At 39.5% G+C, this 20,791-nt stretch overlaps 1 protein-coding gene across 6 annotated transcripts in view; it reads left to right on the top strand.

Annotated features, from left to right (window-relative positions):
• The window catches only part of erbin (erbb2 interacting protein), a 313,125-nt gene that overhangs the window by 144,764 nt on the left and 147,570 nt on the right, over positions 1-20,791 (top strand). For all 6 annotated transcript variants that reach the window (XM_069939183.1, XM_069939193.1, XM_069939201.1 and 3 more), the window contains 2 exons: positions 10,580-10,658; positions 13,793-13,882. In XM_069939183.1, coding sequence (XP_069795284.1) covers positions 10,580-10,658; positions 13,793-13,882 — 169 coding nt within the window. The remainder of the gene's footprint in view (positions 1-10,579; positions 10,659-13,792; positions 13,883-20,791) is intronic.

Genomic DNA, 20,791 nt, shown 5'->3' with positions numbered 1-20,791 from the left:
AGTACATCTCTAGGGTAGGAGACTAAAACTGAGCCCAATATTCCAGGTTCAGTCTCATCAAGGCCCTATTCCATTGCAATAAAATATTTTTCTCATCAAACTTGTGTATCAGTTTTCATGCATACTTTTGTATTTTTGAACACCATCCATTTAATATGCATTTTCTGTATTGTTCTCTGAAGTGGATGATCACACATTTTTAAACTTTGTATACCATTTGCCATGTTCTTATTAACCCACTCATCATATCCACATTTCCTTCAAGAACCTTCACATCTTCCTCTCCACTTGCAATCCCCTTTTTAATCCACGATTCCAGTTCATCGTCTTTAGATAAGCAGCAATTGCATTTATTAAAGGAGAATTGCTCAAGTCTGCCCAAAAGAATACAGATTCGGCTGATCTGCATACCACATTGTCCTTAAGGTCCTGTTCTGACCTACATGTTGATGTTGGCCTTAAAAGTTTAAATGTATCAGAAAATGTTATCCTTCACTATTTCTGGCACCACGTTATATGTAATTTATTGTTTGTTTAGTCTAGAGCTTGGCTGTTGGCTCCTGGAATAATTTACAAAAATCAGTTTCTAGTTATTCTTCCTTCTACAATGCCGAGGTTCAATCTTATTACTTCCTTCAAAAAAAACCTCCTCTTCAATTTTTTTTCCCTCTTTCCACTTGACTCCCTTGTTGATTATTTGGCTATATCATTGATGCTAGACAGTGTGTTTTCCTATTTTACTGAACTTTGACACTTGGTGTCAAAGTGCTCTAAATCTGGGATCTTGCCAATTTTGACCCTCAACAACATTAGTTGGAGCAGGAGTAGGCCACTTGGCTTGTTAAGCCTGCTCTGCCATTCAATTAGATCATGGCTGAACTGGCTGTGGTCTCGGTTCCAATTTAACCTTGAATCCCCTATTAAACATCTTTAATTTGGAGGTTGGCCAATGAGGAATTTTCTTGATAGAAAAACATGCAGGGTGTATGGGAGCGTCTAAAACAAGAAACCATAGGTTTAAGGTGAGTGGGAGAAGAGACCCGATGGGGAAAACATAGAACAAGCTGCTGGTAAGTGAGGTGGATACAATTGCCATAGACAGGAGTGGGATAGTGTGAGGTGGGCCAAATGCATGTGCAACTTATCAGCGTGCTGCAAAACTCAATGACTAACTTAAATTTACTTTCTCTGCATTGATACGAAGTTGAGCTTTGTATGGCTTTGAATACTTTACACTTGGTTCAAAAAGCAAGGGTACTCCTCCATGTGAGAAGGTATTGTTTAGTTAACTGGCATTTATTTAACTTTGCTTCCTGTTCTGATCACGAGGCTATGGGAAACTTGTGCTCTTTCATGCCAGAGAAGTTTTAGTTGCGTTACAAAAAGAAATTCTATAATGGAAAGTTCAAACGCCAAGGGGATTTGATAAAGTAAAAAAAAATTAATTTAAGATAAGTTGCATAGCTACTGGAAGAGATACAAATCCACCTCGTATGTGGTGATTTGTTATGATCTGGAATGTGCTGTCTAGAATATCACTGAAAATAACTGAATAGTAACTTCCAAATATGAATTCAAAGAATTATTTCTAGATCTAAGGACGAAGAGAGTATTGTTGGGCTAATTAGACTGCTCTTTTCGAAAAGCTGGCATTGGGGTCATAAGAAAGACACCAGCTTCTTTCTGTGTTAGGATTCTGTCACTAAGTGTGGGTTTCCAAGCATCCCATCAATCTCCAGTTTGATTTTTATGTACAGAGTATGGACATTTGGTTCTTTCATTAACCCTTCTAATTTGGAGATACAGCATGGTAACAGGCCTTTTTTTCTAAATTAAGCTATGGTTTAATATTCAACTGTAGCTTCCTTTCAATTTCTAACATAATCGAACAGCGTGGTAACAGACTCTCCTGTCCAAGTTGCCCATGCTGACTAAAATTCCCCTCCCTCTTCCTGCATTCCAGTAATATACCTCTAAACCCATCTAATTCTTTCTTAAATTATGTAGTAATACCTGCCTCAACCTCTTCCTCTGGCAACCCATTCCAAAAACCACCACCTATTTTGTAAAAAAAAAAGTTACTCCTCTGGGTCCTGTTTATCTCCTCACCTTAAACCTATGTCCTTTGGTTCTCTGTTCTCCTACTCTGGGAAAAGAACTCTGAGATTACCTGATCTTCCTGCATTCCAAATAGTAGCATTGCCTGTGTTCCATGATTTAACTAAAATCTTGTGTGCATAGTTTTTTTCCAACAGTGTTCAAACATCAAATAGACAACATTTTGAAAATATTCACATCAGCTGTTACAAATATTGTCCTTTCCTATACAGGTTGCTTTCTGTCTACTCTATCATATAAGCCTAATTGATTTTTTGGTTATATCTGCATGCAAAACGCACACTGATCATGTACCATGCCGAAGCGAATTTAGTTTATTTCCAGTGAACTAGAACATCTTAACTGTGTAGCACTCATGGAAGTTGGTTGTTGAATACTGGATGTCACAACCCTGCATTGTGTAATCAGATTTCATTGTATTGCATTGTTCAAATGTTGTCAAAGCAGCAATCTCACTAAATTAACTATTAATTGGCTTGAAAACTAAACAGCTTTGTCAATTGAATGTTTCAACTCTGCATTTCCTATATATGTTTCTTGTTAAAATTCAAGTTTTTTTTTGTTTGTGCACTTGGCCAGAATTTACTTGTCACTATTTGGTCTTCAAGGTTGAATGCTTGATCTTGAGACTACCCAGGTCTCTAGCAGCCTATCTGAAGTCGTGGAGACTATCACCATCTAGTGCAGTGGTTCTCAACCATTTTCTTTCCACTCACATATCATTTTTAAGTAATTCCTATGCCATCGGTGCTCTGTGATTAGTAAGGAATTGCTTATGGTGGTATGTGGGAGGAAAGAAAAAGTTTGAAAACCACTGTTTCAATTGTCCCTAATTGACTCGTTATGTGCACAGTTTCATAACTCCAAAGGAAATGGGCCAATGACAATTTTTCTCAAGCAAAATATTTCCGTAACAATTGGGTCGAGAGCAGTGGTTCTCAACCTTCCCTTCCCACTCACATACCACCTTAAGCAATCCCTTACTAATCACAGAGCACTTATAGCATAGGGATTACTTAAAATGGTATTTGAGTGGAAAGAAAAAGGTTGAGAGCCACTGATCTAGTGATTGGCTTTCACTCACCCCTTTTCTTTACTAGCCCATTCCTCCCCACCTGCCTCCCCCCAAATTGGCTGCCTCTTATCATTATCCTCTATTCATTCCATTTTTCTTTCCCTCCGGAAAACATTACGTTAAATTTGGGGAATAGTGGCAGAAAGGGATTGAGTATTGGCAAGCTGATTTTGCGGGAATAGATTTGAAATAGTGGTTGGCGATTAAGGGTAGCAGCTTAATGAAGGGAGAGAGAGACAGGACTGGGTGTGGGGTCAGAAGTGGAAGAAAAGTAGCTGAGGGCAAAAGTGGAAAATGAATATGCATTTGAGTTTTATTTTGAGATGCCAGGGAGGTGGAGATGTAAAAATTGTTGGTCTAGTACTTGTAGCAGTTAAGGTTAAAATAAGCTACTGTTTAGTCAGGTTTATGAATCTGTTGTGGGTGGTGTTCAAGTGATGACTGAGCTTAGGATCTCTTTTGTAAATAATTTGGGGGAAAATCGAGGTAATTCACAAACTGATCTTGAGTAATTTAATGGATTAATTTAGAAAAAGTATGTAAACATTTATGCATTATTTCAAGTATAACCTAATTATGATTTAAAATTTGCATTTAATTTGCTTGATTACTTCTGCACTTCCCTTCCAAATTCTCTTCATCTTTCCTAATTTGTTTTGAAACCCAAATTGAGGAGAAATTTATTCTGGAATACCACAGTTATCTATGTTTTCTAATTTGGAGATATTTACTTTTTTAAACTTGTGCTGCTGCACTGTAATATTTTGACAGCTTTTGCCGCAGAATAAAGGAAGGACTTGTTTCCTGAGAAGTGGGGGGGTGGGGTGGGGAATTGAAATGTTTTCAATAAATCTCTGAATAATGCAATATGGCTAATTGGCACTCATTTAAAGAACTGAAGCTTTTGAGATGTATAAACAGAGGTCCTTTAATTATGAACATCTATTCACATTTCCGAGGGTACTTCATGAAACATTAAAATGTGAAAAGATATCCAGGTTCTTTGTTATATTACAGACTGACCTCAGCAATAGTTTAGCATGTTTATTTAGCTCTTAATTGGATTGTCCGGCGGGACTTTACCACATTCACCCCTTCCGGGTGAAGACCTCATCCAGCTCTAGCCTTAGGGGCTGTTGAGGGAGCTGGAGCAGGGCGGATTCTTGGACTGAGTGGTTGGCACTGAAAAGAGATTGGAAGTGTTCTGACCATCGGTTGAGGATGGAGATCTTGTCGCTGAGGAGGACTTTGCCGTCTGAGCTGCGCAGCGGGCTTTGGACTTGGGGTGAGGGGCCGTACACAGCCTTTAGAGCCTCGTAAAAACCCCTGAAGTTGCCAATGTCCGCGCTGAGCTGGGTTCGTTTGGCGAGGCTAGTCCACCACTCATTTTGGATCTCCCAGAGTTTGCGCTGAAGATGGCTGCATGCACGACGGAAGGCTCGTTTCTTCTCTGGCCAGGACGGCTTTGCAAGGTGAGCCTGGTGGGCAGCTCGCTTCTTTGCCAGCAGCTCCTGGATTTCCTGGTTGTTTTCGTCGAACCAGTCCTTGTTTTTCCTGGAGGAGAAGCCCAGTATCTCTTCAGCGAGCATAACATCCCATTTAAGAAAGGTACCGCATGATCAATGCGCTTCAGAGTTTGTGTATTTTTTTGTTGGAAACGTGTCAGTTTGGCAATTTCAAAGTGTGTTCATAATTTTATATTGAACTCTGTAATTTGGCCCCTTTATTAATTTGGTTGAAGGAAATGGTTGCTGTAGAAAAACTGGTTATTTCTATTTATGAGCTTCTGGTTCAGATTTAAAGAGCCAAATGGGCTTGTTATGTACTTTCCCATAAATATACAATCCTTTATTCAAGGAGCTGAAATGTAATCATATTGTACTGGAATTTATATTTTTGGTCAGTTTTGGTTGAGTTTCATTCTAGGTTGCACAATGAACACATGCTACATTCTTACTGGAAAATGCAATACCTAAAAATCTGATCTGAAGATTTTGAGCTCCTTAATTTACACTGTCTTAGCAGAGAAAAGGATGGTTTGCAGTCATGTTTATTGACAGAGTTGGCAGAGGTGGCTATTCTCTGGACCAACAAAGAATGAGAGGTGACTTAATAGAGGTAGATAAAAGACAAATTCCTGTTTATAATTAATGGAAGAAAGTTTAAGGGAGTTGTTAGAGGTTAGCTTTGACACAGTGGTGGGTGTCTGGAATGCATTGCCGGGGGTGGTATTACAATAGGAACATTAAAAGGATTCTTAGATAGGCACAGAAAAATAGAGTTAAAAGTGTGAAAGAAGGATAAGATTGTTGTGGAGAGGCCCTTCTGGTATGACCTCTGTAACACCCTCACAAAGATCACAGGAGTCACCTTCCCAGTAGACCCAGAGCTTTGTCTTCTGGGGAACTTTACCATGGTTGGTAGATTGCTAACTAATTTTCAAATTAAATTCACAGGAATTGCCTTGTGTGGCCAGGAATTGCATAGCAGTAACATGGAAGTCTGACTCCCATCTACTCATGGATAGTGGTCATCAGAGATGAATAGCTGCATCCCATTTGAACGGGTCACATACAATTTCAGGAAGGGATATAATACCTTCCTAAAAATCTTATTTAGCATATAGGTACCACACTGGGGCCAATAAATGTCTTAACACTGGTATTATTATGTCTCCATATGTTTCACTCTACACGCAGACATTAGGATGTTTTCTTCTTCATTCTTTCTCTGTTTAATAGGAGGGGTGGAGGGAGGGGTTCTCTTGATGTTTTGTATTTGGTATGATTGCTAAATATATTTAAAAAGTTAAGTAAAATATTACAAAAGATTTTTGTGGAGTAGGTTTACATAGGTCGGCACAACATTGTGGGCTGAAGGGACAGAACTGTGCTGCAATATTTTATGATCACTGAGTACCCTCTGTACTAGTCCTACTTACTGCCATTTGGTCCAAAACCTTCTCTAGCTTGGCAACTCCAATGTCCATGTCGATGTTTTCTGTATGTTGTGAGAACCTCTACTTCCATCACTCCATCAGGCAATGTGGTGCAAATATCTATTGTCCCTTGTTGGGAGGAAAAAAAAACTTCCTTAAATGTTAATTGCCCATTTAAGTCAGCTTGTGCTTTCCAGAGTTGGACACCTTAGAAATGGAAAAATGTTTCCTACTAATTACCCCACTCATCACTTCAATCAGGTTGTTCCTCTGGACAACATAAAATCCAGCTTCTGGTCAGAATTAAAACACTTCATTTCAAGCACCCTCAGTGTAATAATGAGCTTTCTATTTTGTGGTGATCTGAACTCTACACAATAATCAGCTGTGGCCTGTCCAATGTTTTAAAGTTGTATCATAATTTCCATGTTTTTGTGTTCTGTGCCACAGCTAATAAAAATATATCCATATGCCTTTTTTAAACAATTCTTCTATCTTCCCTGCTACTTTCAGTAATTGTTGGACCTGTAACCAAACACCCTTCTTTTATCCAGTGCTAATCCATTCGGTGTTGCCTTGCCTTTATTAATCATCCCCAAGTGCATCATCTTGTATAAGTTTAAAATTCCATTTGCCATACTCTACCAATCTTTTCATTGATCGATTGGTGTCAGTTAATTATTTCACCTGGAAAATGGAGCTATTAAAATAATCTGGTTGTGCACAGTCACTTTTATACCTGTGGCTAATCTTTCAAGCTTAAGACATACGAGCTTGCATCTTCTTTGAGATTGCATTCCATGGTTGGTAAATGGGTGGTATGACAGAGTGTATAGATATGTTTTTGGGAGATAAATTGGGAAAGGTTTATTATAGTAGGTCATATACAAACACTTGAAAACAGATCTTATTTAAAATACTCAAGCTCTGCCCCATGCTAGACATATCGGCTCCACAACTTTTGCAAGAACTTTGAAGAGCCCTCAAGAGACTTCATTAATGGATTGTTGTTTACAAAAGGCAACAGATGAAAAATCTTGTTGGAGTCGCAGATTGTCCGAAAGAGAACTTGTTTTTCTAAATGGGTCATATAGTTTTGCAAGGAGGGAGAATCAAGCAGGCTTTTTCTCACAGAGGAGAGGGAGACACAGAGAATTTCCACAGTGTTACAGCCAGCAGAAGCAGCTGGGACTGGAACAGGACAAGCTGGTAAGCTTGTGGAAAGCCCCATTTGAAAGATGGCCTGGTCAAAGCCTTGTGGTTCATGCAAGAGGAGAGGACTGGCTGTCTAATGTTTCACTTGGAATAAGAGAAACAAAGAGGAACTCTGTGGTGACCTGAAAGAAAGAGGTTATTGACTGGAGAACCCGGAAGAGGGCAAGTTTCATCAGCAAGACACTGAGGTGGCTTATGGAAGTACATCAGTTGTGGATGTCCTGGAACAACCAATTTCTCTCTGAGAAACGATAGGAACCTTCCTGAGTGGCAACCATTTACCTTTCAAGCACCAAAGCCTGATAAACTTTATAAATGTTAAATTCTGCACAGTATAAGAATTGCCTGCAGCCAGTGACCTTAGAGAAATGAGAAGTGAGATTTGACTGCGAACCCAAGAACTTTTCTGAAATTACACACAAGTGCCCTTAGAATTAGAAGGGGGTTAAATTAGGTTAATTAAGTCAATGGTGATAAGTTAAAGTTTGATTCTATTTTTATGTTTAAAGATAATTGAAAACAACTTTTGTTTAAGTAACCATTTGTCTTGGTGAAAAATCTATTGCTGCTGGGTTTTGGGATCCTCTGTAACAGTGGTGATGTGAGAGCATGGTGTCATTCAATTGCCTGCACTTCCTTCACTGAGTTTGTGGCAGTCCAGCATTAAGAACAATGCTGTCAATTGGGGCAAGGCTCTAAATTATTATTGTATGTTCTGATGAGCTAGCTCAAATTCTAATTTCTTTTATGATTTTTTTAAAACAAAATCTGATTTAATGAAAGGAGAATTGAAATGAATTGTGCATGGTCTGTGGAATGAGGCTTCCTTGGGTCACAGTTTTACATTTTGGACATGGGTCCACACTGACCAAATTGTTCATCTGAGCTTGTCTCATTTGGCCCACAGTTCTCTCAACCTTTAACATTTATACAGCTGTCCAAATGTCTTTTAAATATCGTGTTTGTAGTAGTCTTTGGCATCCTCGGGGGAGGGGGTCTTTGTGTCCCTTTTTAATCTTCTTCCTCCCCCCCCCCCACCCCCGCTTAAATTGATGTCCTGCAGGTTTAGACCCTCTTACCCTGAAAAAATGTCTGTGATCATCTGCACACATATGTACCTCTATATGGTCACCTCTCTGGTATTGACACTATTTCTCATGCACAAAGCTATGCTGACTTGCCCCTAATCAGACCGTACCTTTCTGCCAATCCTTATGATTGATAATGATGCATTTATCCGAGCCAGGGGCCCTGCAATTTCTTTCCTCTCAATGTTCTAGGATTCGCTTAATCAGGCCCCCGGAATTTTTCCTCGTTTTAAGATTTCTCGTACCATCTCTTGTAATGTGAATGTGTTCCAAGACTTCTCTCTTCATTTCTCACAATTCCTTAGTTACCAAGATTTTCTCCAAAGTAAATACAGGTGCTAATAATTCACTCAAGACCTTGCCCATCTCCTGTGGATCCACAGATGGATAATTACTTTGATCCTTAAGAGGACTCATTCACTCCCCAGTTACCCTTTTTCTTTTAATGTACTTGCAGAATCTTCAAGTTTCATGCATTAAAAAATAGTTGGGTCACCACGATGTTTCAATGGTGCATGCGGACCGATATTTTAATGGATAAACATTAAATCCTTCTGAGTCAGAAGGTTCAAGTTTGTTTATTATCATATTGTGCAAGTGCAACCTGATGAAATGCTGTTCTCCAGTTCTTGGTTCAAAAACATGCAAACACACAATCATTCAAAACACGCATATGGACAAACCATGCGATTACAGTCCCGCATCGGACTTGTCAGCCACAAACGAGCCTGCAGCTGACGTGGACTTTTACCCCCTCCATAAATCTTCATCTGCGAAGCCAAGCCAAATAAAGAACAGTACATATTAAATAATATTTATCTTTGTATATGTAAATAAGTAGCAGAGCCTTGGAGGGTCGGTACGAGCAAATGTATAGAATTTAGGAGGGTTCGTATGAGCAGTTCATTGAGTCATTCAGCATTCTCACTGCCCCTGTGAAGAGTCTGTTTCTCAGCCTGGAGGTTCTGACGACTGCATCTCCTTCCTGATGAGAGTAGCTGAAAGTTTGTGGGGTGGTAGGGGTCCTCAACAATTTTGCACACCTCTTCAAACAGTGCTCTTGATAGATCACGTCAATGGGGGGGGGGGGGGGGGGGGAGTGGGGAAGGGAGATCCCAGTGATCCTCTCTGTTGCTCTGACGGTCCTGTGCATTGACCTCCGATCCAATGCTCTGCAGCAACTGCGCGACACTGTGATGCAGCCGGCCAAGATGCTCTCGACCGAGTTCCCATAGAAAGTTGACAAGATGGTTGCTGGTAGCCTTGCCTGCCTCAGTCTTCTCAGGAAGTGCAATTACTGTGGCACCTTCCTGATAAGTTATTGTTTGTCTTCCCATTTCGTGTGTGTTTTTTTAAATCTATCTTTATTTTCAAACAAGGTGAGGAATGGAAAAATTAGTTGTGTTCAACCATGGAAGATAAATCAAGACATGAATTTGTGTGAAATACAAAGTGGTTATGTGATGTCCTGTATGTACTCCGACAATAAACCTGAAATGACATGGTCAATTGGAACACTTGGGCTGTACAGAGTTGTTGGTTCATCTGAATCTCTATATTGAGTTTCATTACCAGCATGCTTGTGTCTCTGCCTAATAATGTTCAGTCCTTTTATACTTTTGGCCAGAAGAACTAATTTAGTTTATATGATTTTAAAAGCAATGTGACAACTGCTTAATTGTATTTGCAATTTAGTAACCTCAGGGTATTTATTAATACACAGACGTGACTCCAATTTGTAAAACAGTGACAGCGTATTTTAGACTAAACGTAGAAGGTGCAGAAAGGATTCTAAAATATCATGGACACTGCAGATGCCAGAATCTGGAGCAAGATGCAGAATTCAGAGGGTCAAGGAGCATCACTGAGAGAAATGAGGCATTGTCAACATTTTGGACCAGAACCCTTTTTCAGGGCTGGCGATGGATTCCAGCCTGTAATGTTGACGTCTTTTTTTTCCCTGGCACTGATTCTAATCAATGTGCTAATTTCCACCAGCAAATTGTGTGTGGTCTGAAAAATCCTCTTTATTTGACGATGAGAACCCCACATTTTACTTCAATAAATCTGCCTTTAATCATACATTTTAAAGATAAAATATTGATTGTAAAAACAAAACACAAATGCATCTTTTGTCTTTTTCAGGAATTCAAGAATTTCCAGAAAACATCAAAAACTGCAAGGTTCTTTCTGTTGTTGAAGCTAGTGTAAATCCTATTTCAAAGTAAGTTCTCATTTGGGGTTTCCTCTTGGCATTTGGCAGTATTTTCCATGCGTGTTGGCATTTTGTTTGATGCTGACATGGAATTTGCCAAAGCTGCTGAATTTGCTTCATGATTTTAGTTCCATGGACCCTGCTTCATTTACTTGGCACCTATTTAATAGGCTGCTATTCTTGGCATTAAAGTTGAATGGTGGGACATGATGTGAAAATGGAGAAATGAACACTGTGGAAAATTGGTTTCATCATCTGCGGAATTCCCTTTCAAATGATCTTTGTTCCTGAAACTGTAATGCTGAATTGAAATTTCAGAGCTGAGATAATGCAGCCACAGACAAAGTAGTAACTTGTTACATCCAACTCCAAATAATAAAGCAATCTATTTGAATTTATTTTTTTTTCTAAAGAGAGTTGGAAAAGGATAATGAGGAGTTCAAGCCTAAAGTTCTTGAATGATTGATAACAACTTAATTTAAGGAATGTAAGCTATAAGACATGGGAGCAGAAATAAGCTATTTAACCCATTGAGTCTGTCCTGCCATTTATCATGCGTTGATTCATTTTCTCAGCCCCATTTCCCATATCCTTTGATGTGGTGGCTAATCAGGAGCCTATCAATCTCTGCCTTGTATGCGCCCAATGACCTGGCCTCCACACCCGCCTGTGGCAACAAATCCCACAGATTTACCACGCTCTGGCTGGAGAAATTCCAACGCATCTCTATTCTCAGTGGTTGCCCTTCAATCCTGAAGTTGTGCCTCTTGTCCAAGACTATTATGGGAAACAACCTTTCTCCATCTACACTGTCCACACCTTTCAACATACAAAACATTTTAATGAGATTTCACCCCTCGTTCCCCTATATTCTAACAATTTGGAGAATGAAGTGGTGCTGGACAAAGTGATGAGTCTCTGTCTGCCTTACGGTGGACAGAAGTTAAAGAATTTCATGCATGTTACATTCTTAATGTAGTATTGTGTGACAATAATGGAATCTTTACACCCTTAAATACTGGCTGAGGTGTCATATTCTCCTCTTATAACACTTTAATTCCAAGAATCATCCCATTGAACCTCTTTTAAACTCTCTCCATTGTCGGCTCATCAATTCTTAAATGAGGAGCCCAAAACTGCTCTCAATACTCCAAGTGAGGTCTCACCAGTGCCTTATAAAGCTTCAACATCACATCCCAGCTCTGATATTCCATTCCTCTTGAAATGAATTGCAGCATTGCATTTGCCTCCTTCACCACCAGCTCAATATTCAAATTTACCTTCTTCAGGCTGTGCTGCATGAGGATTCCCAGGTCTCTTTGCATCTGGATATTTTCAATTAAAAAAAAATAGTCTGCCTGTTTAATTTTTTTTCTCTACCAAAGTGCATGACCATACACTTTCTGACAATGTATTTCATTTACCCATTCTCCTAATCTGTCCAAGTCTTCTGCAGCCTCCATATTTGCTCTCCACTACTGACTCCTCCATTTACCCTCGTATCATCTGCAAACTTGGCCTCAAAGCCATTCTTTGCATAATCCAAATCATTAATGTAAAAATAAAAAGAAGCGGTGCCAATACCCTGTAAAGCAGCTGGGTGCCACTCGGAATATGATCCTTGTATTCCAGTTCTCTGCTAATCTACCATCACAAATATGCTTCCTGTTATACCATAGGCTCTTGTTAATAAGTAGGCTCAACTTCTCAGTCTGGAGAGAAGTTGACAAGCAATTGTGATATGTATTGAAATAAAAATTCAAATTATACTTTCATAGACAAATAGATCACGGCAAAGTTGATTAATTCTGTGTTGCAGTTAGTTTTTTAAAAAATTCAAAATATTAAAAGTGAATTTGAGGTTATGTATATATAAAAATACAATTCTACTTGAATAAAAGTGTATTTTAAATGCAATTTTTAGAAGAGTGTACAATTTCCAAGTACTTGAGTTAGAAGGACTGTTCTGCATAAATTTTTGTTGGAATTTCAAACATGAAATAGGGCATATACATGTAGCCATAAGAAATAAGAGCAGGAATAGACGATCTGGCCCACTTAAGCCTGGTCTGCCATTCAGTAAGATCTAGGCTGATCTAGCCACGGACTTAACTCCACTTACCTGCTTTTTTTTTCCCCATTGACCCTTAATTCTCCAACTGAGCAAAGTAAAATTCAAATATTTATCCATTGACTAAAGATTATACAATTGAGATGGAGAAAAGGCCGTTAAGACTTTATAATGGCAGATTGTTGAATGTTCATTTTTGCAATATCTTTAAGTGTGAGGTTATCCACTTTGGCAAGAAAAATAAAAGAGCTGAATATTATTTAAAGGTGAAAAACTACAGCATGCTGTTGTGCAGAAGGACTTGGAAGTGTTTGCGCATGAATCGCAAAAAGTTAGGTTGCAGGTACAGCAGGTTATTAAGAAGGCAAATGGAATGTTGGCCTTCATCGCTAGAGGAATTGAATTCAGGAATAGGGAGGTAATGTTGCAACTGTATAAGGTACTGGTGAGACCGCACCTGGAGTACTGTGTCCAGTTCTGGTCTCCATATTTGAGGAAGGATATACTGGCTTTGGAGACGGTCCAGAGGAGGTTTACTAGGTTGATCCCTGGGATGAAGGGGATGACTTATGATGAAAGATTAAATCGTCTAGGATTGTATTCGCTCGAGTTCAGAAGAATGAGAGGAGATCTTATAGAAACATATAGGATTATGAAGGGTATGGATAGGATAGATGTAGAAAGGTTTTTTGAGCTGGCCGGGGAAACTAAAATGAAAGGACACAGTCTCAAGATTCGGGGGAGTAGATTTAGGATAGAGATGAGGAAAAATAGTTTTTCCCAGAGAGTAGTGAATGTTTGGAATTCTCTAACCAGGGAAGTGGTTGAGGCTGCTTCATTAAGCATATTTCAAATTTGGTTAGATAAATTTTTACATGATAGAGGAATTAGGGGATATGGGGAGAAGGCAGGTAGGTGGAGTTAGGTCATAAATTAGATCAGCCATGATCGTATTGAATGGCGGAGCAGGCTCGATGGGCCATTTTTGGCCTACTCCTGTTCCTATATCTTGCATTGAAATTTGCCCTCAGTCGTCACGAAGAAAATTAAAGTTTTGAGTTTTCTTTTTTAGGCTTCCTGATGGCTTCACACAGTTACTGAGTCTGACTCAACTTTATCTAAATGATGCTTTTTTGGAATTTTTGCCAGCAAACTTTGGAAGGTAAGCAATTTCTTTTGTTCACAAAGCCGCTGGCATAAAATCCTGAATAAATTCAGGAAATGCTGGAACTCCTCCAAGTCAGCGTCTGGGGGAACACAAAAAGTTTACATTTTTGGTTTGATGCTCTTATGTGGCCAGGGAAGGATGGGGTGGGTGGTGGCTAGGAGGGTGTCAGAGAGGTTAACTTCAAGCAGGTGGAGCAAGGGCTGGATAAAATGAGGAATATCTGTGACTGGCTGAGGCCACAGAGGCCTGAGGATAAATTGCAGCAGTAAAAGAAGGAAAATGAAAACCACTGAGTGGGAACAAGGCAAAGTAGTAAATCCTGCCAAAGAACCAAAGCTGAGATTCCTGGAAGTAAGGTAGGAGCAAAATCAGCAATAAATTGCAATCAAAAGACTCCTGATGCTAGAATTCTGAAACTAACACAAAGTACAAGAAACGATCAGCAAGTGTGGCATCATCTGAGGAAAGTGAAAATATTTACGTTTTTTTTTTTCCCCCACAAATGCTGTTTGATCCCCTGAGTGTTTCCAGCATTTTCTCTTTCTGTTGCTACAATTTTATATCTGTATCAGGAGAGCTGAGGTGGCACGCTTTGTGTCCTTGGTGCATACATCATCGACAATCTGTCCTGGACCATCCACATTGATACCATGGCCAAGAAAGTGCACTAACAGCTCTACTTTCTCATAGTGTGAGGAGATTTGGCATGTCCCCAATGTTTAGGATTACAGCCTGGTATGGAAGCTGCTGTGCCAAGGCTGCATAATGGAGGGAGTTGTGAATGTGGTTCATGCTATCACACAAAGCAAACCCACCACCCCTTCCCAACAACCCCATCTGCATTTCCCACGGCCTCAATAAGGCCCCCAAAATATTAAAGCACACATTCTACCCTGGCCACACTCCCTTCCATTGGGCATAGAATACACAATTTGAAAAAGCGCACCACCAGATTCAAGGACTGTTATTTTCCAGCTGTTAACAAATTATTGAGTGGACCTCTCATTGTTTAAAATGATGCCATGTTGCTGTTTAAACAACTTTTCTTTGCAGCACTATATTTTGTTATTTTGTCTTATTTTGCATTACTTGTTGGAAATCAGTTTGATCTGCTGAGTTTTTCCAGCATTGTGTGTTTTTACTTCAACCACAATGTCTACAGATTTTCGTGCTTTACATTTGGAAGTCAAGTGTAGGTTGGCTTGTTTGATCATCCCCAAAACTTAAGTATTTATCTATCTCTATCAGTAAATTGATTCAATGACTGGTTTTCAGTATCATGTCTTATTGTAATTCCTTTCCTTCCTTTGGCTTGGCTTCGCGGACGAAGATTAATGGAGGGGTAATGTCCACGTCAGCTGCAGGCTCGATTGTGGCTGACAAGTCCGATGCGGGACAGGCAGACACGGTTGCAGCGGTTGCAGGGGAAAATTGGTTGGTTGGGGTTGGGTGTTGGGTTTTTCCTCCTTTGTCTTTTGTCAGTGAGGTGGGCTCTGCGGTTTTCTTGAAAGGAGGTTGCTGCTCCTTGAGGCGCCAAGATGCACGGTTTGAGGCGATATCAGCCCACTGGCGGTGGTCAATGTGGCAGGCACCAAGAGATTTCTTTAGGCAGTCCTTGTACCTCTTCTTTGGTGCACCTCTGTCACGGTGGCCAGTGGAGAGCTCGCCATATAACTCTATCTTGGGAAGGCAATGGTCCTCCATTCTGGAGACGTGACCCACCCAGCGCAGCTGGATCTTCAGCAGCGTGGACTCGATGCTGTCGGCCTCTGGCATCTCGAGTACCTCGATGTTAGGGATGAAGGCGCTCCAATGAATGTTGAGGATGGAGCGCGGCAGGTTATTTTGAACCCATTAAAGCATATCTTGTAGCTGAATAGGGATGTTCATTTAAGTTGTTGTCTTCTTGCCCACTTGCCTTTTTCGTCATTACACTGACAATCCAGGATGTCCTGAACACAGAATATTATTTTAATCCTGTGGGTGGCTTGTGGGGGTATCTGAGTCCTGGAGTTTATCTTGTGCTCTCTCGGAAAAGACGGTCTTCTATCGATGACATGCTGATCTTCTGTTACTTGTTACAAATGTGTAGAATTGCAGAAGAATTTAAATATTTTGTTCTGGAGCATCAATCTTGCGTTAGAAATCCTATGTTTAACCCTGGACCTAGCCCATACATTTTATGTTGATGTCATGTTGTCCAGATAAGTTTTTTTTTAAAGTGCTGAATGGCATGAGGATTTTTGGGTCACTGGCTAAAAACAGTAAAAATGTCACATTTGGCACCAATTTATTTCAAAAGCTCCTTGGCTACATGTATGAATCACAAATGTCTGCCTTGCTTTTTAAATAAACTGGTGGCAAGGTTAGTGCAACATTATTAGAACACCAGCAAACAGAGTTCGAAACCAGTGCTCTCTGTGAGGAGTTTGTATGTTCTCCCTGTGACCGAAGTGAGTTTTCTCCAGGTACTCCTCACTCTCAAACATATGGAGTTCGTACATTAATTAGGCGTAATTGGGCAGCACAGGCTTCAAATCATCTGATTGCACATGTACATCCCCATGAAACAGTGTTCTCTGGTCATCGGTATATAACACACAGACACACATCCGGACATCACACATACAGACAAACAATACATATGCAGTATTCATATATCTCTCAATAAACTACTGTCGTTTCATCTGCAAACAATCACACTGTTGAGCTGGATCGGGCAATGCAGTCATGGGTCACTAGCGTGAATAGGAGCGGGCTCAGCATACAACCCTGGGGTGTGACCGTACTTGACATTCTGCTACCAGCCCGGGTGGACTGTGTCCTTTCATTAGGAAGTCCAGAGAGGGGTGTTGAGTCCCAGCGAGGACAGCTTCTCCACCAGCCTCTGGGGAATGATCATGTTAAATGCTGATCTGAAATCCATGAACAGCAACCTGGCATATGAGGCATTGATCTCTAGGTGGGTAAGGAGGAAATTAAAGGACTAGGTTATTAGATCATCAGTGGAATGGTTTCTTCATAGATGAATTGAAATGGTCCCAGCATCTCTGGGAGGTGTGCTTTGATGCTTTCCATCACCAGGTGTTCAAAGCATTCTGTAATGCTGGAGATTAGTGCCACAGGGGGGTAGTCATAAAGGCCTGTAACTGACACCCTCTTTAGTACCGGTGGATGATGGTGGCTATCTTGAAATCTGCGGGGATGATGGTCTGCTGCAGTGAAGTGTGGAAGATATCTGTGAAGGTTTCATAGACCGACCGGAAGGGGCACCTTGTGTTCTTTATTGTTAACATTTTTTTTTAAATTCACATGTAGACCCTAGGATTTAAGTTGTCTTCATAATGCATATGGTTGCTTTGAACCCACTTGATGGTGTCGAACTGTGCAGACTGGTATGAAAATTGCGTTGCTAGGAAGAATGGGAATCACTTTGGAGTGCAAATCGTTTTGGCGTTCTGTATATCTCAAGTCTCTGAGTAGGCTTTGTGTACTGTGTTTTGTAATGTGCTATTCTTATTTAAAGAGTTCATATAATGGCCGTGAAGGTGTGGAAGAAATACAGTATTTGATTTTGATCAAAACTATACCAGTACTACAATGCAATTCAGTTTCTCATTTTCACTAGATTACTGACTATGATGTTGTGCATAAGTAAAACTGTCTTGGAGAATTAATTTCTAAACAGAGTACATGTACTTCAGATGCCTAAAGAATCAAGAAATGTACATACAACTTTGCAAGTTAATAATTTGGAGTATTTCCCCTGTGTAAAAATGTTTCATTACACTTTTGCATCAAGCTAATCAATATAATTTGGAAGCTGGTGAATTGTTCAATTTATGTAATACTTCAAAGTATGGACTGTATTACAATGTTTACCCATTAGTTGAGGTGCACTGAAATTGATCTCCCCTCTCAGCATATTCTTGAAGTTTCAAGTACATTGATATCAGCACCTGCGGAGTTGTGGTTATGTGTTTTAGAGAAAAGATTTCCCAGTTGCCGTATATCAGTCCCACCACATCTATATTACAGACAACCTGACATGTATAAATCCAAATTTTCACACCTTTTTCCAAATCAGTAATAATAATATTTTCAATGAAATGCTGGAATCTTGTGTAAGACAGAATCTGCTAGAGAAATTCAACAGGCTGGGCAGCTTCTGTGAAGGGGAAAATAAATTGTTGACATTTCAGATTGGGACCCTGTATCAGGAATGTAATGTTATGGTGAATGTGCAATGAAGTGAAATTGTATGTTGGGTGATATAATACGGAAAACAGACATTTCTGACTTTGGAGAAATCAACTTGTGAACAGTTCTCAGGAACAGAACCGTTGTGTAGCGCATGACTACAAGTGTAGTAGGAAATCAAAATAAGGTTCTGGAAACATTTGGCTGCATAGACTATATCATGGAAAGAGGGGAAGAATTTGTGTTTTAGAACAGCAACAAAAACGGTTTGCATGTTTGAAATAGTTCAAATCAAAACTTTACTGTTTCTCAAGCTTGGCCTTCATTAGATATGTTTGGAGGCTTGATGCAATGCTAAAATTGTGAAGAGAACCAAAAAATTCAAGTATCAGCAGTTGGAAGTTTGTAATACCTTTGAAAGGTTTTACAAAGCAAATAGCCATTATACATTTGGACTGGATTATTGATGAAACCACAATGTGTGCAATAAGACAGTAAATTAGAAAAGCTAGTAAATTGTTTTTGCCTAAGATGTATTTGTGATCGTGCATGACATAAATGAAAAGGGTAAAATGACAGATGCTGCTTTGGCTGCACTTGAAGGAAAATATTTTTTAAGAGGGTATGATGAGGGTGGGTGGAGGATAAATTTTGAGGAATGGATTATGATTTGCAACTGGAGAGCAAGTTGCTTTTTATTGCCTATTTTCAGCATTATGGCAACCAATTTTTTTTTCTCTCTGCTTTGTAAATTTACTCACGAGTAGAATAAAATTCTTTTTTCTTTTGACAAGCACATCCTCTGAATTTGTCTGTGAAACTGCAACAGAACTGCAGTTAGGAGATCAAGGGGGAGGCAGTTACCCACATTGTACATGGCACCATGTTTGCAAGCTGTTCCAACCCATCGATCAATGGAGATCAGCTATGCATGAGTGACAATTTATTATGATAAGTGTATGACTGTTCATTGTCTCAGTGCTTTTTGGACAAGTTTATGCTGGGTATTGTTTCTGCAAACAAGTCAATTCTAATAAAATGAGCATTTCATTTTCCTTCAATTGTCATTTTCAGATCTCAAAGTTTAAATTTATTGTCAAGAGTGACATCACACACAACCCTGAGATGTTTTTCCTGCAGGCCATGCAGGAAATTTCTACTTATCAACAGCTGTAAACTCTACTCAGGAAAGCTATGTATGCATACCAGAAAAATAAAAATAAACCAGGACATAAATATAAGCAAATTGTGCAACACGGGAAAAAAAGTATTCTGTAAGAGTCTTTAAATTAGTCAAAATTCAAAATAAGAGTCTTTAAATTAGTCTGGTTAAGTCTTTTGTTTAGGATTCTGATAAATGGAGGATCCTGTGGTTTAGGAATCTGAACATGATGGAAAGAGGCACCTATACCTCTTTCCTGATGGCAGCAACGAGAACAGATCTCTTACATGTTGAAAAAAGCCCACAAATCCCTGATATTTTCATGACCTGTAATTTGCAGGGAAGTTGTAGATGTGTTTTCCCATATGTGGAACAGTTGGTTGCTTAATTTGTGGATGATAGTTTTGCTGCATCAGTGTGCTCCTGTTAAAGCAATTAATGTTGAAGCCTTTTACTGCACATTGAATGCTAAATTAATATTTGCTGAGGAGTACATGAGGAATTCATGATGGGAGGAAATGGTAGTAATTGTAGCAGCTGTGTAAATTTGTCTCGGAGGAGTCGGTGAGGCTGTGGAAGGATACTTCCGGGACTGGCTGTCTATAATTTGTATCAATGATTTGGATTAAAAATATTACATTTAACTTTGACAATTCCAATGAGTAAACAATGAATTCCGAGAATTGAGTTAAATTTCAATATGATGGGCCAAATTTAGAAGTGGATGGAATGATAAAGTAGCATGCTTAAAGTAGCACTTTAGACTATTTCCTAAATTCCATTGAGTGCATCCAAGTGTCTGGAAATACACAATGGCAAGCTTGCATTCCAAATCCATTTTATATGTATTACTCATCCACATAATTTAAATAGCTGACATTTCTCAGTATAGCCTCAAGATCTTGGTATATGATCTTGTCTTGTTTGACATTCTAAATATATTGCCTCGCACTTTCTGGATTGAATTCTTTTTGCTCATTATTTTCTCCAATCAAGCCAATCCACAAATATCATATGGTGGTCTTCAATTCTCTTCCTCACTCTCAGTAACACTATCAGGTTTGGGCTCCAGAGTAACCTACCTCATGAGTGGATACGTGTGTCTAGTTGTTTGCTGAGGATCAGGTCAGTACTGGTTCTTTCATCAACTGTTGTACAATTAATTAGTTGTAGTGAAGCTGGCCTTGATTCGTATTTGGATGACATACAAAACACATCACTGAGTGCTTTCCCTGAATAGAATTGTAGGAATCCAGAGGGTTGTCATCGGGCCCTTATTCACAATGGAGAAAAATAACTTGGGGCTCGCATATTTCCAGCTCTCAGTCCAGAAACATTGTGTCGAGGCATCCGTGTGTTTATCCAGAAACTTGTTCAATATAGAGCATTCCAGGCTCCTCCATGTTTGAATGCAACCTGTTGTTCGCAATGACCTGTTACTGACCCCTTCAAAATGGATCCTCCCTACTGACTTTACCAAGAACACATAATTTTGTATACATCAATTAAGTCTGGTTTGTTCCAAAGTACTGTCCAAATAG

Source organism: Narcine bancroftii, chromosome 1 (assembly GCF_036971445.1).
Source record: "Narcine bancroftii isolate sNarBan1 chromosome 1, sNarBan1.hap1, whole genome shotgun sequence".
Taxonomy (NCBI): domain Eukaryota; kingdom Metazoa; phylum Chordata; class Chondrichthyes; order Torpediniformes; family Narcinidae; genus Narcine; species Narcine bancroftii.
This window is presented reverse-complemented; position numbering and strand designations above follow the sequence as displayed.